Source organism: Oryctolagus cuniculus, chromosome 7 (genome assembly GCF_051225735.1).
Source record: "Oryctolagus cuniculus isolate XC-2025 breed Fujian yellow rabbit chromosome 7, ASM5122573v1, whole genome shotgun sequence".
Classification (NCBI taxonomy): domain Eukaryota; kingdom Metazoa; phylum Chordata; class Mammalia; order Lagomorpha; family Leporidae; genus Oryctolagus; species Oryctolagus cuniculus.
Window position 1 is genome coordinate 55,309,233 of NC_142873.1, and position 15,178 is coordinate 55,324,410.

Below are 15,178 nucleotides of genomic sequence, written 5' to 3' on the forward strand. Positions count from 1 at the left end.
AGACCTCCTGCTATGCATGGGCGTGCAACCAGTTACCCACATCTGCAGTGAGCTTTTGCAAAACAGAATCTCCCCTCCCCCCAGCATTCAGCCACCACTGCTGTCCCCACTGCTGTCCCCCCTCCCCCCGTGCCCGTCGGGGAGGGGCTGTGATGACAAGTGGGCCTTCTCTGCAGACATGGGGAGATGCCAAGGCTGTGTACCAAATGGCTCTGTTAACTAGTCCATTCAACCTTCAACCATCCGCAAGGAGGGGACTGCTGTACCCATTTCACAGATGAGGAGATCAGGCAGGCGCACCAGTCGCCTGCCAGCTACCGCCCCTTCTTTCTTTACACATTCGCTGGCTCCTCTCAGCACAGCAGGCCCTCTGCACACCAGTGCACACCTGCTCTTTCTGGTTACCTTTGCCCAGAAGAGTATTTGCAAAACGCAGACTTGTTCCCTTGGTAGACAAGTCTGGGAGAAACAGGCGCCAGGCCAACCCCTCCAATCCCCCAGGCCCTGTGTGAGACTCACTGCAGATTCGTAAGGGACAGCCAGAATCAGCTGCTCTGGCTGAAAAGTAGCAAATTAACACTTAAAAAAAAAAAACAAAACAACCCTTTCATTAGCATTCTTTTCAAAGCTTTGAGAGAACTGACTTAGAAAGGAAGAGCCATTTCCACTGCGGGGAGCTTTCCTCTAAAACCAATTGTGAGGAATGACCGCCATGAGCACTAATGGGGGCTATAAAAGGTGAACTGGTCCTGTAGGTTCCTCCCACGCAGGCTCCAGGCTCTCAGCGCTGGCTTCTCCTCTCCAGCCCCACCAGCCCCAAGTCATTGTTTGAAGAGTGACTCCAGAAACCCCCAGCGGCCTGCAGCCTTCCCCAGGAGGAAGAGTGACATACCCCTGTCTGTGAGATTTTTTCGAATGACTGGAATAGTAAGAATATCCAGAATAAGTGGATTCGGTATCCATAGCAGTGCAGAGCCGGCTCTTGATGAGGAAGCAGGTAGAGAATCGCACCTGGCGGAGTCTGGGAGTCGGAGGCCAGCCACTCTTCAATAGCAGTCAGTTCTGGGGAGAGGGAGAAAGACAGACGTGAGTCTCCACAGAGAGCAACCTGCTCCTCTCTGGGGTCTCCACGATGAGACAGGTGATCAAAAGTCAAGTGCTGCATTCTAAATCCTCCACCCAGGCGGCAACAGGATTCCTGGGACGGGTCGGGGGAGGGGACAGCACAGGTGCCCAGGGAGCAGAATCCCATGAAAGGGGCCCACCTGCTGCACACAGCCTCACTCTCCCTGGAGCTGGCCACTGGGCCGCGTGACCCACACCAGCCCCGCCATGCGGTGCCCAGTCCCCACTGCCAGTTTGCTGGTCACATCTAAACACCACGCAGCGAAGTAGCTTTTAAGGGATTTGGGCTTTAAAAAGAAAAATGATTATTACCACATCATCTACAATAATAAAAAGGTAGAAATCATCTTAATAACCGCCCCCTCACACACACACACAAAGGAACAGGCAAAGAAACACGGTTCACTCATTGAAAGCAATATCAGATCTCTGTCGCGGGTGCTAATGATAAAGAATAGAAGCACTTGTGCTGTAACAATAAATAACAGTAAACTTAAAAAAAGCAAGACCCAGGCTCACAGACACACTGAATCTACGTGACATTTGGAATCACAGAAAATTGCTTATGGCAGGACAAGGAGCAAAAGGAGACACTAGAAAATGCAAGCAGGTGACTCGCCTGTGGCAAGCTCCCAGTCTTTCCTGGCGTGTTCATTGGATATTGCTTCGCAATGCACTCAGCTGGCAACCTTTCCAAGGACATTCCTGAGCTCCCCCATCCTAAGCCTTTAACTTCTAGAAACCGAGATCCACCAGTTCTGCCCTTCCCTGGATCCTGGTCTCAGAGCCCCACCCCCACCCCACCCCCCGCACGGCAGGGGTCCTGCTTCCAGCCCCCTCCCAGCTGAAACTGCAAACAGCACCAGGGAGAGAAGTGTGAAGAAAACACAAAGGAACTGTAAATGCCTTCCTTACCCCCCGCCAGGAGGCGGCCGGGCTTCCAGACCCCGGCAACAATGCGCGAGAGGCCAGAGGGCAGGAATCGGGCTAGCCAGTCACCACCCACCCTCTCAGCCCCAGAGCCTCAAAGGCCCCGGGCCCATTCACTCTGAAAGTAAGAGGCCTTCACAGCCAAGGTCTGCCACCCAGGGCGTGTCCCTGAGGTCCTGACTCAGCCCGGCACTTCCCTGCCAACAAGAGCCCAAGTGCAGCCGCTGTCTACACAACCTGGGATAAAGTACTAACTTTTTCCTTTTTTTCTTTTTTTTTTTTTTTAATATTTATTTGAAAGGCAGAGAGAGAGAGACAGAGAGACAGAGAGAGAGGCAAGGAGAGACAGACATCTGTTGGTTCCTTCCCCAAATGGCTGCAGAGGCTGGGGCTGGGTCAGGCCAAAGCCAGGAACCTGGAACTCCATCCAGCCTAAGCACCTGGGTCATTTTCAACTGCTTTTCCCAGGAGTATCAGCAGGGAGCTGGATCGGAAGCAGAGCATTGGGGACTTGACCCAGCACCCATACGGGATGCAGGGATCAGATAGCAGCTTAACCTGCTTTGCCACAGCACTGGTCCCACGGCGCTTGCCTTCTTAAACTCCCTCCTCCATCTGCCTCTGTTAAATGGGCACAAATCACAGGGTTGCTGTGGCGAAAGAAGCAGATAGCGCATCCCGAGCCAGGTTCCCATTCTAGACCTGACTCACTTCCCAGCCGTGGGACCTCAGCCATGCTATTAGAACTCTTTCAACGTCCATCTGTAAAACACAATTGGCCCAGCGGGCTAAGGGCTGTGACAGTAGCCAGCACGGGCTCCAGACGCGCTGGGTGAATGAAGGCTGGTATGGCCATCCGCACCCCTGACGCCGGTTCCCAAAGCCCCGTGATGGCCTGGTCTTTCTCAGCGGGAGAGGACTTTCAGAAAGGAGCGTGGCAGCCCGCCAGCAATGTCGCCCGCCTTCCCCGGGTGAGGCTCGCCTGCTGTCAGCACACGTGGGCTGGCCCCTCCATCCACCACTTACCAACGGTGACCCGGGCAAGGCAGCGCGTCCTTGGGCAGTGCCTCCTTGGGGTCTCCGTTTTCTGACCCATGAAAAGGAACTATGGCAGCCTACTTGGCAGGGAGCGGATGGAAAGGTTCAGTGTGAAAACACACAGAGAGGTTGTTTTTAAGAAAAAGTTTGGCCTCTGCAGTACCCCCCCCCCCACTTTCCTAGAAGGCCTGGAGAGCTGGATCACCGTGGCCCTCCCTCCCCGGTCTCCCATCACTGTGGTCCTCCCTTCCTGGTCTCCCATCATCGTGGTCCTCCCTCCCCATCTCCATGGTCCTCCCTCCCCGGTCTCCCATCTCCGTGGCCCTCCCTCCCCGGTCTCCCATCATCGTGGTCCTCCCTCCCCGGTCTCCGATCTCCGTGGCCCTCCCTCCCTGGTCTCCCATCTCCGTGGTCCTCCCTCCTGGTCTCCCATCTCTGTGGCCCTCCCTCCCCGGTCTCCCATCTCTGTGGTCCTCCCTCCCCGGTCTCCGATCTCCGTGGCCCTCCCTCCCTGGTCTCCCATCTCCGTGGTCCTCCTCCTGTTCTCCCATCTCCATGGTCCTCCCTCCCGGTCTCCCATCTCTGTGGTCCTCCCTCCCCGTCTCCTATCTCCGTGGTCCTCCCTCCTGGTCTCCCATCTCCGTGGCCCTCCCTCCCCGGTCTCCCATCATCGTGGCCCTCCCTCCCTGGTCTCCCATCTCCGTGGTCCTCCCTCCTGGTCTCCCATCTCCGTGGTCCTCCCTCCCGGTCTCCCATCTCTGTGGTCCTCCCTCCCCGTCTCCCATCTCCGTGGCCCTCCCTCCCCGGTCTCCCATCATCGTGGTCCTCCCTCCCCATCTCCCATCTCCATGGTCCTCCCTCCCCAGTCTCCCATCTCCGTGGCCCTCCCTCCCCGGTCTCCGGTCATTCTCTGGGTTCTGGCAATTGCAGTTTGCTTTCAGGTTTCATTGCCCTCCAGGCTGGGCTGCTTCCTCCGCCCCTCCTGACCCGGCAGACGCCAGCACCCGCCAGCCCTGTCCCACCTGCTTTTCCCTGTCTAACCACAGATGCTAACGGCAGCCCCATCTGCCCAGGAAATGGCTCGTGAACCCTTCCAGACTCCTACATCTTTTTCTGCTTCCCAACGCAGAACTCTCCACCAGCCGTTCTGTCCAGACTGTGATCTCACGCTAAATGCTGCTGGGGTCTCAGGCAGGCGGGCCCGGCCCCCCCAGAGCTGGGCTGACCCTAACATGGCCTCCTGGGGAAGAGGCCCCCCCCCCCCCCGAGCTTCTATGCTCTCCGCCCCCTATAAAATAAGGTCATGTTAATATTATCTCTTCCTGGTGCTGTTGTGAGGATTAAATGAGACTCCTGACATGAAGTCCGGGCAGGTGGTGACCCACATTTCATCCCCTGCCCCCTGGGCCAGAGGGTGTCACTCTGTGTCACCCTGGAAACCTTACCGTCCATTAAGGCCATGTCCCTCAAAGGAAAGCAGTGGTCCCCGCTGTCCTCTGGTAAGGCTTCCCTTGCACCACCAATGCCCCTGTCCAGTTCCTCTCCCACAATGCCCGATTTGACTCAGCCCACACCCTCCATCCTCAACACCCCACTGACACACCAAAGCTGGCCAGAGGTAGTTGTGAGCCAAATTCCAAAGATCACATCACCTCCAGCTCAGGATCCACTCAGGCACCGCGGTGTGTACCCAGCGGCTCCGCGAGTCCCTGCCCCACAGCACTGGGGTACCACTGCTGGCTGCCTCTAACACCGCATGCCCGCGCCTGACATTCAACACTCACCCCGCTAGTCTCGTCCACCCCGGGGCTGACCATGGGATAAGCTCCTCGGAGGCTGGTGGTCGGTATAATGCCCATCCCTGAGAGACTCTGACCACTATAGGTGACCAGCGAACACTCACTGAGACCCAAATCCCCAGTGCACATCGCCTGCTCACACACCTCTTGCTCCCGCTGGGAGGATCAGCACCTCTCTACCCCCTCTGGATGTCCTGGCCCATTCTTTGCTACGCTGCAGCGATGCTATCGTCCTGCTGAAGACGCCTCCCCCTGTGCCAGTTTCAATATTCCTTCTCCCCCTCGTGCCACACATCAGACCATCACTAAGCTCTGCCTGTCCTGGAGGCAGCTCCCCTCACTCTCCCAGATCCCAGTCACCCTCTCCCTCCACCGCATGACGATGCCTCCAGGTTTCCTCTCTTCTCCCACGCCTATCTTATCCAAGATCTGAGCCAGGAGGAAAGAGAAGCAATAGGAGGCAAACGGACTCATCTTTTTAAAGGACAGTTTGAGCCAAGGTAAGAACTCCTGTGGAAGTAACAGACAGCATTGCAGAAGTTCACCACTGCAGTGATAATTTATGAGCTACTTCCCCTGTGTGCCCGAGAAACTCACAGAACTCCTGATAAGGTCCTAAGGGCTGCCTTATCAGGAAAGCAATAAAGTCCTGAAAAGAAATCAAGTTCCTGGAGTAATTAACTGATAGGCTGCTGCCCTGGCCTGAGCCAGATGCAGTCACACAGGCATAGAGATGGAGCTCAGAGTATGGAACTCACTCCATCACACGAAGCCCCGACATGACCCTGCCACGCTACCGCAGGCTGGCCAGCAGCCAGCACGGCCTTGGAGATGACAATGCAGATGCCGCTGGCTTCCCTGCTTCAAACCCTCCCCTGGTGTCCTTGCTGCACTTTGAATGAAACACAGAGGCTTTTCTGCCCCCGACTCGGGCTCCCTCTTGCTTCTCAAGGTGTAGGGCTCTGCCAGGGCGCGTGCACCAGTGCAGCTGCTGGCCCTCGCCCCTCCAGTGACCTCTCTCTCCCCTTTGCCTTTCTAGACCCTGCAGCCTGGAGCGGCCCTGCCCAGCACCCCGTCCTCTTCCTATCACACTTTCCAGTTCTACACTGATGTGCCTGCCGGCTTACTGCACAGCTGGCTCCTGGACACATTGCCAGCTCCACGAGGGCAGGGCCACTTTTCTTCCCCTGTTTCTCCAGCGCCGGGACCAGGATGGGCTCCCAATAATTATCTGTTGAATGAAGGGTTGGCAGGCATAGGTTCACCACGGATGACCTACTTTAAATCCTTAGTCTCACAGGCGAAAAGAGAGACCTGAGTGTCCCTTTGGCCACTGCCCCTTCCTCCGTCACTGTCACTAGCCCCTTAAAAGCTGCAGCAGTGCTTGGTGGGGGCTGGAGGCAAACACTGGGACAGGGTCAGAGCTCCCCAAAGCTCACTGCATGAGAGCGAGAAGACATGTGTGCAGGCTACTTTATCCTGAGTGGTGGCGGCATCATAGATTCAAATGTCATAAAGAACCTCCTTTGTCAACCTTTATTAAAAGCCAAGGGCAGAGCAGCAGCCTCAAATAAAATCCTCCCCTGAAGCCCCGTTTACTCCTATAATATATCGGACTACTACTACTTAAATGGAAAACACGGCGTTAAGAAATTCATATGAGAGAAATAATACGTTCTGGTAATGACAGTGGTCAATACACGCCGAAAAGGGAAATGATAAAAGCATCAACAGTTCTGCCCAGAGCTATCGAAAGGAGCTCTGGTTTGGGGGTGGCAAAGACGCCCCTGAATTTGAGGAGCCATTTGTCCCTCTGCAGTGGACACATTTCCAAGGGAGCATGGCATGTGGTGCGCTGGTGTCTCTGTACATCATGGAGGCTCCTTTGAATAGAGCTTCATCACCTACAGAAGTCTAAAGAGTTCAGTCCACTAATGATTACTGACACCTCTTGCAGCTGACATGTTTCTCCAGACACATATCTTAATTAGACGGTACTCAAGGACGCACAACTACTGGAGGAATTTTGTTGAGGGTCTACTTTCCCTGCAGCGAGGAAGGACAATGAGCCCAGGTCCTGGAATTAAGACCGTTCACATCCTGGCTACTGTCCCTAGCAGCTGTGTTGTTCAACGTGCCTCAGTTTCCATAGCGGGAATGACAGAATTACATTTCACTCATGTCATGGTCCTGTGCTGGGTGCTGAATGAGAAAATTCACAGAAGCATTCAGAACAAAGCCTAGTGTGGGGTAAGCGCTCACAACCATCAACTGTGTGATTATGACTTAGGTCAGCACCATTCCTCTGGTTAGGGAGGCTGTTTTTGCATCGGGTATGGCCCGTGTCTCCTTTACATGATGTACACTGACTTTTCGTGCACTGCACTGGTCTATGCTAGCTCACCTGTAACAATTACCATCAGTCACTGTAGAGAAGTCATTTGGGAATTCCCATTCTGTGCCCTGCCGTCCTCCATTTCCCATTCCCCAAGGGTAGAAGGGGATGCTGAGAAATGGACCAGAACACACGTGCCTCGAGGGTTCACCTGCAGGGCTGCGGGACTGCAAGGGAGGGTATGCAAACCACAGCGCCCCCTCCAGCTCCCCTAAGTGAGCGTCCACAGGGCTTGAGGCACACAGCAAACCAATGACTCTCATTGCAACAGAGCCCTAATACATGAGCGATTCTGGGTCACTGGTCACAAAGAAGGAAAACGTCGACCTCGCTTTTCCTGCCTTGCCAATCAGTGCAGCCCACCTTCCCAGAATCCCTGTTCTCGGCTCAGGATCCCTCACTGTCTGAAACCGCCCCAGCTGGGTCCAGATCTCCGAAGAGCTGGGAATGGTGAGCATGTCTTGGTGTGTATTTGCTTTTGGGCGACGCCTTTGTCCCCTGCTAGATGCTTAAGCTTCAGGAAAAGAGATCTCATGAGCGTTAACTTCCACTGCAAATCCTGTGGTGCTGGGTTCAACTGAGTGCTGTCCATGAAATGGGATACAGAAGGACACGCGTGGGGACAGACAACAGACCCTGCGGGCACCTTTCTCTTAAGGCTTCAGTAACATACTCCAGCTAGCACACCCTGGAAACACAGCTAACTCTGTCCACGTTATGGAAAAGGGCACAGCACCTTGCCCAAATCGCATGCCACATACAGCTAGCCCTGACCACAGCTGGTTTGTTGTACAGAGAGATGATGGCAGGCCCAGTCCAACAGCTGCCTGACACCAAGTGCTTATTGTGTGTGAGGCTCTGTTATAAGTCATCTGCCTAAAATATTCAAATTCTCAGAACAAGACCTTCAGGGAAATAAAATATGAATTTCGTGTTGCAGTTAAAGAAACTAAAGTCACAAACCTGGTCAATGCTGGAGCTTGGAGAGCTGGTGCTGTGGCGCAGCAGGTTAAGCCGCCGCCTGCAGCACGAGCCCATCCAGCTCCCTGCTAATGTGCCTAGGAAAGCAGTGGAGGGTGGCCCAAGTGCTTGGGCTCCTGCACTGTGTGGGAGACCCAGATGAAGCTCCCAGCTCCTGGCTTCAGCCTGGCCCAGCCCTGGTCACTGCAGTCATCTGGGAGTGAACCAGTGGACAGAAGACCTCTCTCTGTCTCTGTCTCTCCTTCTCCCTCTGTATCTTTTCCAAATAAATAAATAAATCTTCAAAAGAAAAGAAAGTTGGAGCCAGGGCTTCAACTTTGAGAGACTAACTCCAGACCCTGTGTTCTCAACTATGGAAGATTTATAGCACTATAGCAATTCCCAGAATTGTTTATTTACATAGAGGAGGGCAGGCAACAATCAAAAACTGCCCCCAAACTACACATAACCCTTCAGTGAATTTTGCGACAGGCTCAACATCCCAAGCATCTAATTCACAGGAGCTCAAGGTCGAAAGGATTTAAAACAGAGTATGATATGGGCCCATCCAGCCCAAAGGGCCACGCAAGTCCAGGGCAGCCAGCAGCACGAGATGTGTGTGTGTGTGTGTGTGTGTGTGTGTTGCAGGGATAAAGAGGGAGGATACCTTCTTCACTCAACACTCATTCACTCTTCAGCAGACAAGTGTGATATGGAATTGTTGCTTGCTAAGGAAATTTTAAATTTCCTTTATGGTTTCATCCTGTTGCTCAATACATAAGACAATAAAAACGCACAGCTTGGCAAGCAGCCTTTACAAATATGCCACTCTCGAAATTCTTCTCAGGCTTTCCCCAACAAACTGCAACCAAGCTGCAACCAAGTCACACTGAAAACACTCAAAGCGAGAGACACCAACCTTTCGGAGACGTTAAATGCCCACAGAGAGATGAAGTGTGACATTTCTTTGAACTGTCAAATAAAACAGTTTCCTCCCACAAATCAAAGCCCCAACTGTATCACACTGATTTAACCCAACTTTAAAAACTCTAATTAGTGGTTACATAAAATGGCTAATTACGTCTCCCGGATTCAGACCGGTTTCTGCCATCTCACTTAAAGGGCCTGGGAGCTGTGTAATCACACAACCCACCCACTGGAAGGAAAATGCTAATTAGCCTTGTCGAGGGGGCGACCCAAGTTATAATATTTTTCAGCAGCCCTGTAAAATTTATAAACATGTCAGTGAAAACACCAGATTCTTTCCAGCTTGCCAGCTTTCGGAAGAAGTGTCTAAAAATACATGCATTTCAAGCCCCAGCTACCCCCCCCCCCACACACACACACACATACACAAAAGGGTTTTTAACAAAATGCACGTGCCAGCCGCATACTCATCACACCTCCTGCACGAGCAGCGGCAGGGGCTCCCAGCACCTGGGCGGCGTGGCCATGATACCTGCTTAGGAGCTGGGAACCCAGAGCGCCGGATTTTCTGGGCTCCTAGTCCCCGCGGCTCCGCCCACTCCTGCCGCTGCAGCCGCCACCGACGCGTTTAAATTTTTATAAAGCTTCACACTTCTCCGCGCGCGTTGCTTGGGGGCAGTTCAAAGGCTGCAGGAGGACAGGCGGTAGCGCGAGTGCAGAAGGCAGCCCCGGCGCGGCGAGACTGCCTCCAGCCCGGACACCTCGGGCGGAGTCGCCGGCCGCCGGCGCTCCACCCCGGCGTTTTTAAAAGTAAACTCCTACCTGCCTGTTGCGCTCTCCCAAGCGCAACCGGACTCGTCCCCCTCCCCCGGGCCTCCCGGGCCGGCTCAGTGCTGGGAGCGAGGTGTGAACACAAGCCAGCTCTGTCCCGGAGCCTGGCGAGGGGCCAGACGGCCCCCGGTGGAGCCCCGCGGTGGGGTGGGAACCACGGCGTGCGCCCGGCTCCGGGGAGCGCAGGGCACAGCCGGCCGGCCTCAGCCAGCCACCACCGATCCGGACGCCCGGTGCCTCCACCAACGCCCGGCCACTCCCTGCTGCTGGCCGGCCCGACACGCGCACCCCCAAAGGCGAGCCAGGGGAGAAAGGGGCGTCCGACGCGTGGGCTGGGAACCCCGGGAGCCGAGGGACTGGGGCGTGGCGGAGAGCGCGGGCAGGGGCAGGAGGGGCGCACCGCGCAGGGACGGCAGCGGAGTGGGGTCCCGGGAAGCAGGAGCCGGTGCGGTCCATAGGAGTCGCGGGGGCTCCTGGCCAGAGGCTGGAGGCCCGCGAGTCGGGATCTAGGTCCAGGGGGTGGGAGTGCGGCGGAAGCGCGGGGGGCGCTTCCCCGCGGGAGGTCTGCGAGGGGCCCGGGCGGGACTCACCTCCGCGCCGGCCGGCCGGGCTCCGCCGGCCCGCGGTCTCGGCTCACGGCGGCCCGGCTCTGCGGCCTGCGCTGGGCTGGGCTGCTGTAGAAGCAGAGCCCCGCCGCCGCCGCCGCCGCCGCTGCACTGCTGCTTTCCGCTTCCTGTCCCGGCGCCGCCCCGCAGCCCGAGCCCAGCCCTGCGAGCCCGGCGCGGCCGCGAGCCAAGAGCTGCGAGCGCTGCCAGCCCCGCCGCGGGCCCGGCCCACCTGCAGCGGAGGGCGGGGCGGCCGCAGCCCCCTGCCCGCACTCAGACACAGGCAGAGGCGCGCGGTCACACCCGGTCACGCGGGCCAGGGAACTGACCCCCAGAGACACACCCACCCACCCACCCCCACACACTCGCTCACACCCGAACGCAGACTTGCAGCAGCTTCCCACCCTGGCACCCGCAACACATGGCAAACACGTGGTCAGGGATTGACACCGCCCCCACACCCCTCCCTAGCGCCCCAGCTCGCTTTCACCCTTCAGCTTACACGCACACACACAATTACGCACAAAATACGATGGCGTTTGCCCTCACCAGAGCCCCAGCCCAGATAGTCATACGGCTTAGGGATGGCTCTGGACCCATTCATTCTCTCCCCAGCCCCCTCCCCGGGCCTGCCCTCACGTGCAACCCAAGAAATGGCCCGTGATAACCACATCCACCCACACCCCCACAAACCGCCACAGCCAGCCCTCCCTCCTCACCTAATAGAGCAGGTGCCTCCAAACCCTCCCCCAGCCTCCTAGAAACTGCTAGAAGAGCAAGTCTCTGAAGGCAGGTAGCCCAGGGGGGTGGTGCCGCCTCAGCCAGGTCCCTCTCTCAGCCTTTGTGCCACACGGTTGCTAATGTCCACCTTGCAGCATTGTGGGGCGATTATGGGCGGAGGCAGTGTCCAGTAGGCAAGAATGCTTTGCAACTATTTTCATGAACATTTGTACTCCTCACAATGTACTTGTCTTGTGTTGCCAGGGTTACTGCCTTAAGAAGACGCTCAAGTTGAGGACAGCTGACTTCCACTGCTCCCAGCCACCAGGCTCCACTGCCTGTCGGGCAGTCCCCACCATCTGCCTGTCATCCCTCCACTTCCCAGCGGGCTCCAGGGGGCAGCAGGTCCAGAAATGGGGAGCTTTAGTAAAAAGCAACTCTTGTGTTTGAAAACCTAGCTAAAGTCAGCCGGGGGCTTCTAACTTGAGTTAGAACAGCCCTGGTGTGGTCCACACATTCTTGATGAGTTGTGGTGGAAAGTCATTATTTGTTCACTTTAGGTTATGACAGCCCATTAGCTTACCATGTGAAGCTTTCAGGGTAAGTCCAAAATAAGCTGTTTACAAATAACAAGTGTACATGCCACAGGCTGGGCCATTTGTTTTTATCCAGGCTGAAGTGGGTGGTTGACTAGGGGAGCCCTGGGTACCTGCCCCGGCTCCAGGTGCCTGTCGTTCACCTGGCGCTCACCTGCAGCTGTGAGTGCTCACCTGCTTGGCTGGCATCAGAAATGAAGGGGGTGTCCTGGGCACCCTCTGCCATGGCTTTGTCTCACAAATCCACTTGTCCCGAACTCAACTAGGGAAGCAGGCGCTGCATATGAATGCCCTGCAGACTCCACAGGGCTCCGCATTCCAACAGCCTGTGCAGATGTTTCTCTCTCCTTCCCATTCTCACAGCTTTCCCAAACCCTGGAATGCTACCCACTGAGTCTTCCTGCGGCTGAAATGCCTCCTATCACATGCAGCCTTCCAGGTTCTCCTGGGGTCTCCTCCCCCGCGTGAAATCCCTCCTATCAAGTGCAGCCTTCCTGGTTCTCCTGGGGTCTCCTCCCCCGCATGCCTTCTCAGAGCACTTTGCATTTTTGTGCTCACCTTCTCACTGTGGCCTTTGCCTCTCATCTCTTCAATAAGGTAAAAACGCCGTGTCCTCTTTATCTTCTGTGTTTTTCTATCTCAGATCTTTCCCCACAGTAGTTGCTTTAAAAAAAAAAATACTTAGCAAGGGCTGGCAGTGTGGCATCCTGAGCTATGCTGGCACCTCTCTAAGAGTCCCGGCTGTTTCACTTCTGATCCAGCTCTCTGCTAAGGCATGCTGGAAAGCAGTAGAAGATGGCCCAAGCCCTGGGGCCCCTGCCACCCCAGTGGGAGACTCAGAGGAAGCTCTATTTCAGCCTGAACCAGCCCCCGCCAATGGGGCCATTTGGTGGAGGGAACCAGCAAATAGAAGATCTCGCTCGCTCTCTCTTCCCCTTCCTCCCTCTCCCCCCCCTCCTTCAAATAAATAAATCTTTAAAAAAAATACTTAGCAAATGACTTCTTGTACTTCGGAAGTTTCTAATCGAAGTAGTAAAGAATCTCATTGAAAAATCATGGCATATGCACATAAAGATAGTTAACAAGAAAAGACGGTGAGTTGAGTAAGAGGTGTCTGATCAAAAAAGTAAATTGTACAAATCTGTGCTTTAAAGGGGACAGACTGGACCAGTGTTGTGGAGTAGCAGATGAAGCTGCCACTTGTGGTACTGGCATCCCATATGGCCAGTGACTGGTTCGCGTCCCTGCTGTTCCACTTCTGATCCAGCTCCTTGCTAATGGCCTGGGTAAAGCAGCAAAAGATGGCCCAAATGCCTGGGCCCTTGAACTCACGTGGGAGACCCAAAGAAGCTCCTGGCTCCTGGCTATGACCTGGCCCGCCCTGGCCATTGCAGCCATTTGGAGAGTGAAGCAGCAGATGGAAGATCTCTCTCTACCTCTGCCTCTCTCTCTCTCTTTCTGTAACTCTGCCTTTCAGATAAATAAAATAAAATAAAATAAAAGCTAAAAGAGGGGGATAGACTTTATAAATAGGAGAATCACCCTTATGCTCACTTAGATACTATTTACATTTAGTTTACAGACAGTTCTAGTAACCCAATGCTCTGATTTCCAAGCCTACCATGGACTAGAAACACATTGAAAGAGAGCGGGAGGGGCCCTCAGGGAGACCCCAGGGACTGCAGAGGGGGTCATGGTAAGGAGTGCTTCCTTCTCTGGCACAGGCTTTTTCTTTTGCCAGCAGCACCTCCAGGAACTTGGCCACATCAAGGGCTCACAGTGTGCACAGTGATGAGCTGAGGTGGTGAATGGTGACGTGGATATGCAATCTCCAGAGTGGTGATATGGGGCTGGCACTGCAGCGTAGGTGAAGCCTCTGCCTGTGGCACTGGTATCCCATATGGGCGTTGGTTCATGTCCTGCTCCTCTTCCCATCTGGCTCCCTGCTAATGCACCTGGGAAAGCAGAAGATGGCCCAAGTCCTTGGGTCCTTGTACCCACATGGGAGACCCAGAAGAAGCTGCTGGCTCCTGGTTTCAAATTGGCTCAGCTCCTACTGTTATGGCCATTTGGGGAGTGAACCAAAAGATGGAAGAGCTCTGTCTCTGTGTCTGTAACTCTACCTCTAAAATAAATAAATAAATCTTTTTTTAAAAAAGGTGCTGATCCTTTAAAGGGCTGTTTTCTCAAAATTCTCCAGATTTCCTGTTTATTGGCTAATAATGCCAGCAGTGCAGCGCCACAAGGTGGTTTTAAGGGGAGAGCCACAGGCATAGCTGGCCAGGGAAAGCTTCCCTAGGGAGGGTAAGTGTGTCCTTTCCTGAAGAGAAGAGACAACTGGAATAGAGGCCCAGCTGGAAGACCGTGTCTGACCCAGCCCCAGTGCTCCACATACACGTGCAGAACAAGCAGGCCAATAGTACTTCTATGGGGAATGTGGGCAAGGCAGTGGAGAGAGCAATGCCCAGGGTATGCCAGAGTGGAGCAGAGGAGTCAAGATCAAGGTAAGGGCTTACAGGGCCGGCGCTGTGGCGTAGCAGGTAAAGCCGCCTCCTGTAGTGCGGCATCCCATATGGGTGCCAGTTTGAGTCCCGACTGCTCCACTTCCAATCCAGCTCTCTGCTGTGGCCTGGGAAAGCAGTAGTAGATGGCCCAAGTCCTTGGGCCCCTGCACCCACATGGGAGACCCAGAAGAAGCTCCTGGCTCCTGGCTTCAGATCAGCACAGCTCTGGCCATTGAGGCCAATTGAAGAGTAAACCAGCGGATGGAAGACCTCTCTCCCTCTCTCTGCCTCTCCTTCTCTTTCTGTGTAACTCTTACTTTCAAATAAATAAATAAATCTTTAAAAAAATCTGTTCCACCAACCCTTCCAATATTAAAAGAAAAAGATAAGGGCTTATACTGGAGAATTCAAATTTGAGTGGCTAGGATTAGAGGATAGAGAAGGTTCAATTCAACACTCATACTTGAACTACTTTAAACAGGCAAGCACCATGATAAAACACTCATTCATCTAAAAACGTAAACTTATAGTCATTATGCGCCAAATATAAAGCTGGGTGATGTAACATTGATCAGTAGGGTGCAACATATGTTTATTGAACACTTACTTTGTAGCAGTTCCTATTCTAGACTCTGACGATACCTGGAAGCAGGCAACAGCTGCTGCCTCCGTAAAGTCTACATTCTGTGGGGAGAGATGGACAAAAGAGTGTTCATAAGACTCTGGTGGAAGAGGAGCTCGGGTGCTC

General features: G+C 54.6%; 1 protein-coding gene across 3 annotated transcripts in view; it reads right to left on the reverse strand.

Annotated features, from left to right (window-relative positions):
- Window positions 1-10,745, reverse strand: part of VANGL1 (VANGL planar cell polarity protein 1) — a 48,857-nt gene extending 38,112 nt beyond the window's left edge. Inside the window, exons 1-2 of one of the 3 annotated variants that reach the window (XM_002715738.6) lie at window positions 10,596-10,745; window positions 893-1,062 (exon numbers count right to left, since the gene is read on the reverse strand). In XM_002715738.6, the coding sequence (XP_002715784.1) occupies window positions 893-963 (71 nt within the window). In that variant the 5' untranslated portion in view covers window positions 964-1,062; window positions 10,596-10,745. Of the gene's footprint in view, window positions 1-892; window positions 1,063-9,706; window positions 9,838-10,405; window positions 10,514-10,595 lie in introns of those variants that run through there. The other 2 variants (XM_089336995.1, XM_051856129.3) reach the window with 2 other exon arrangements.
- Window positions 10,746-15,178: the final 4,433 nt, after the last annotated feature.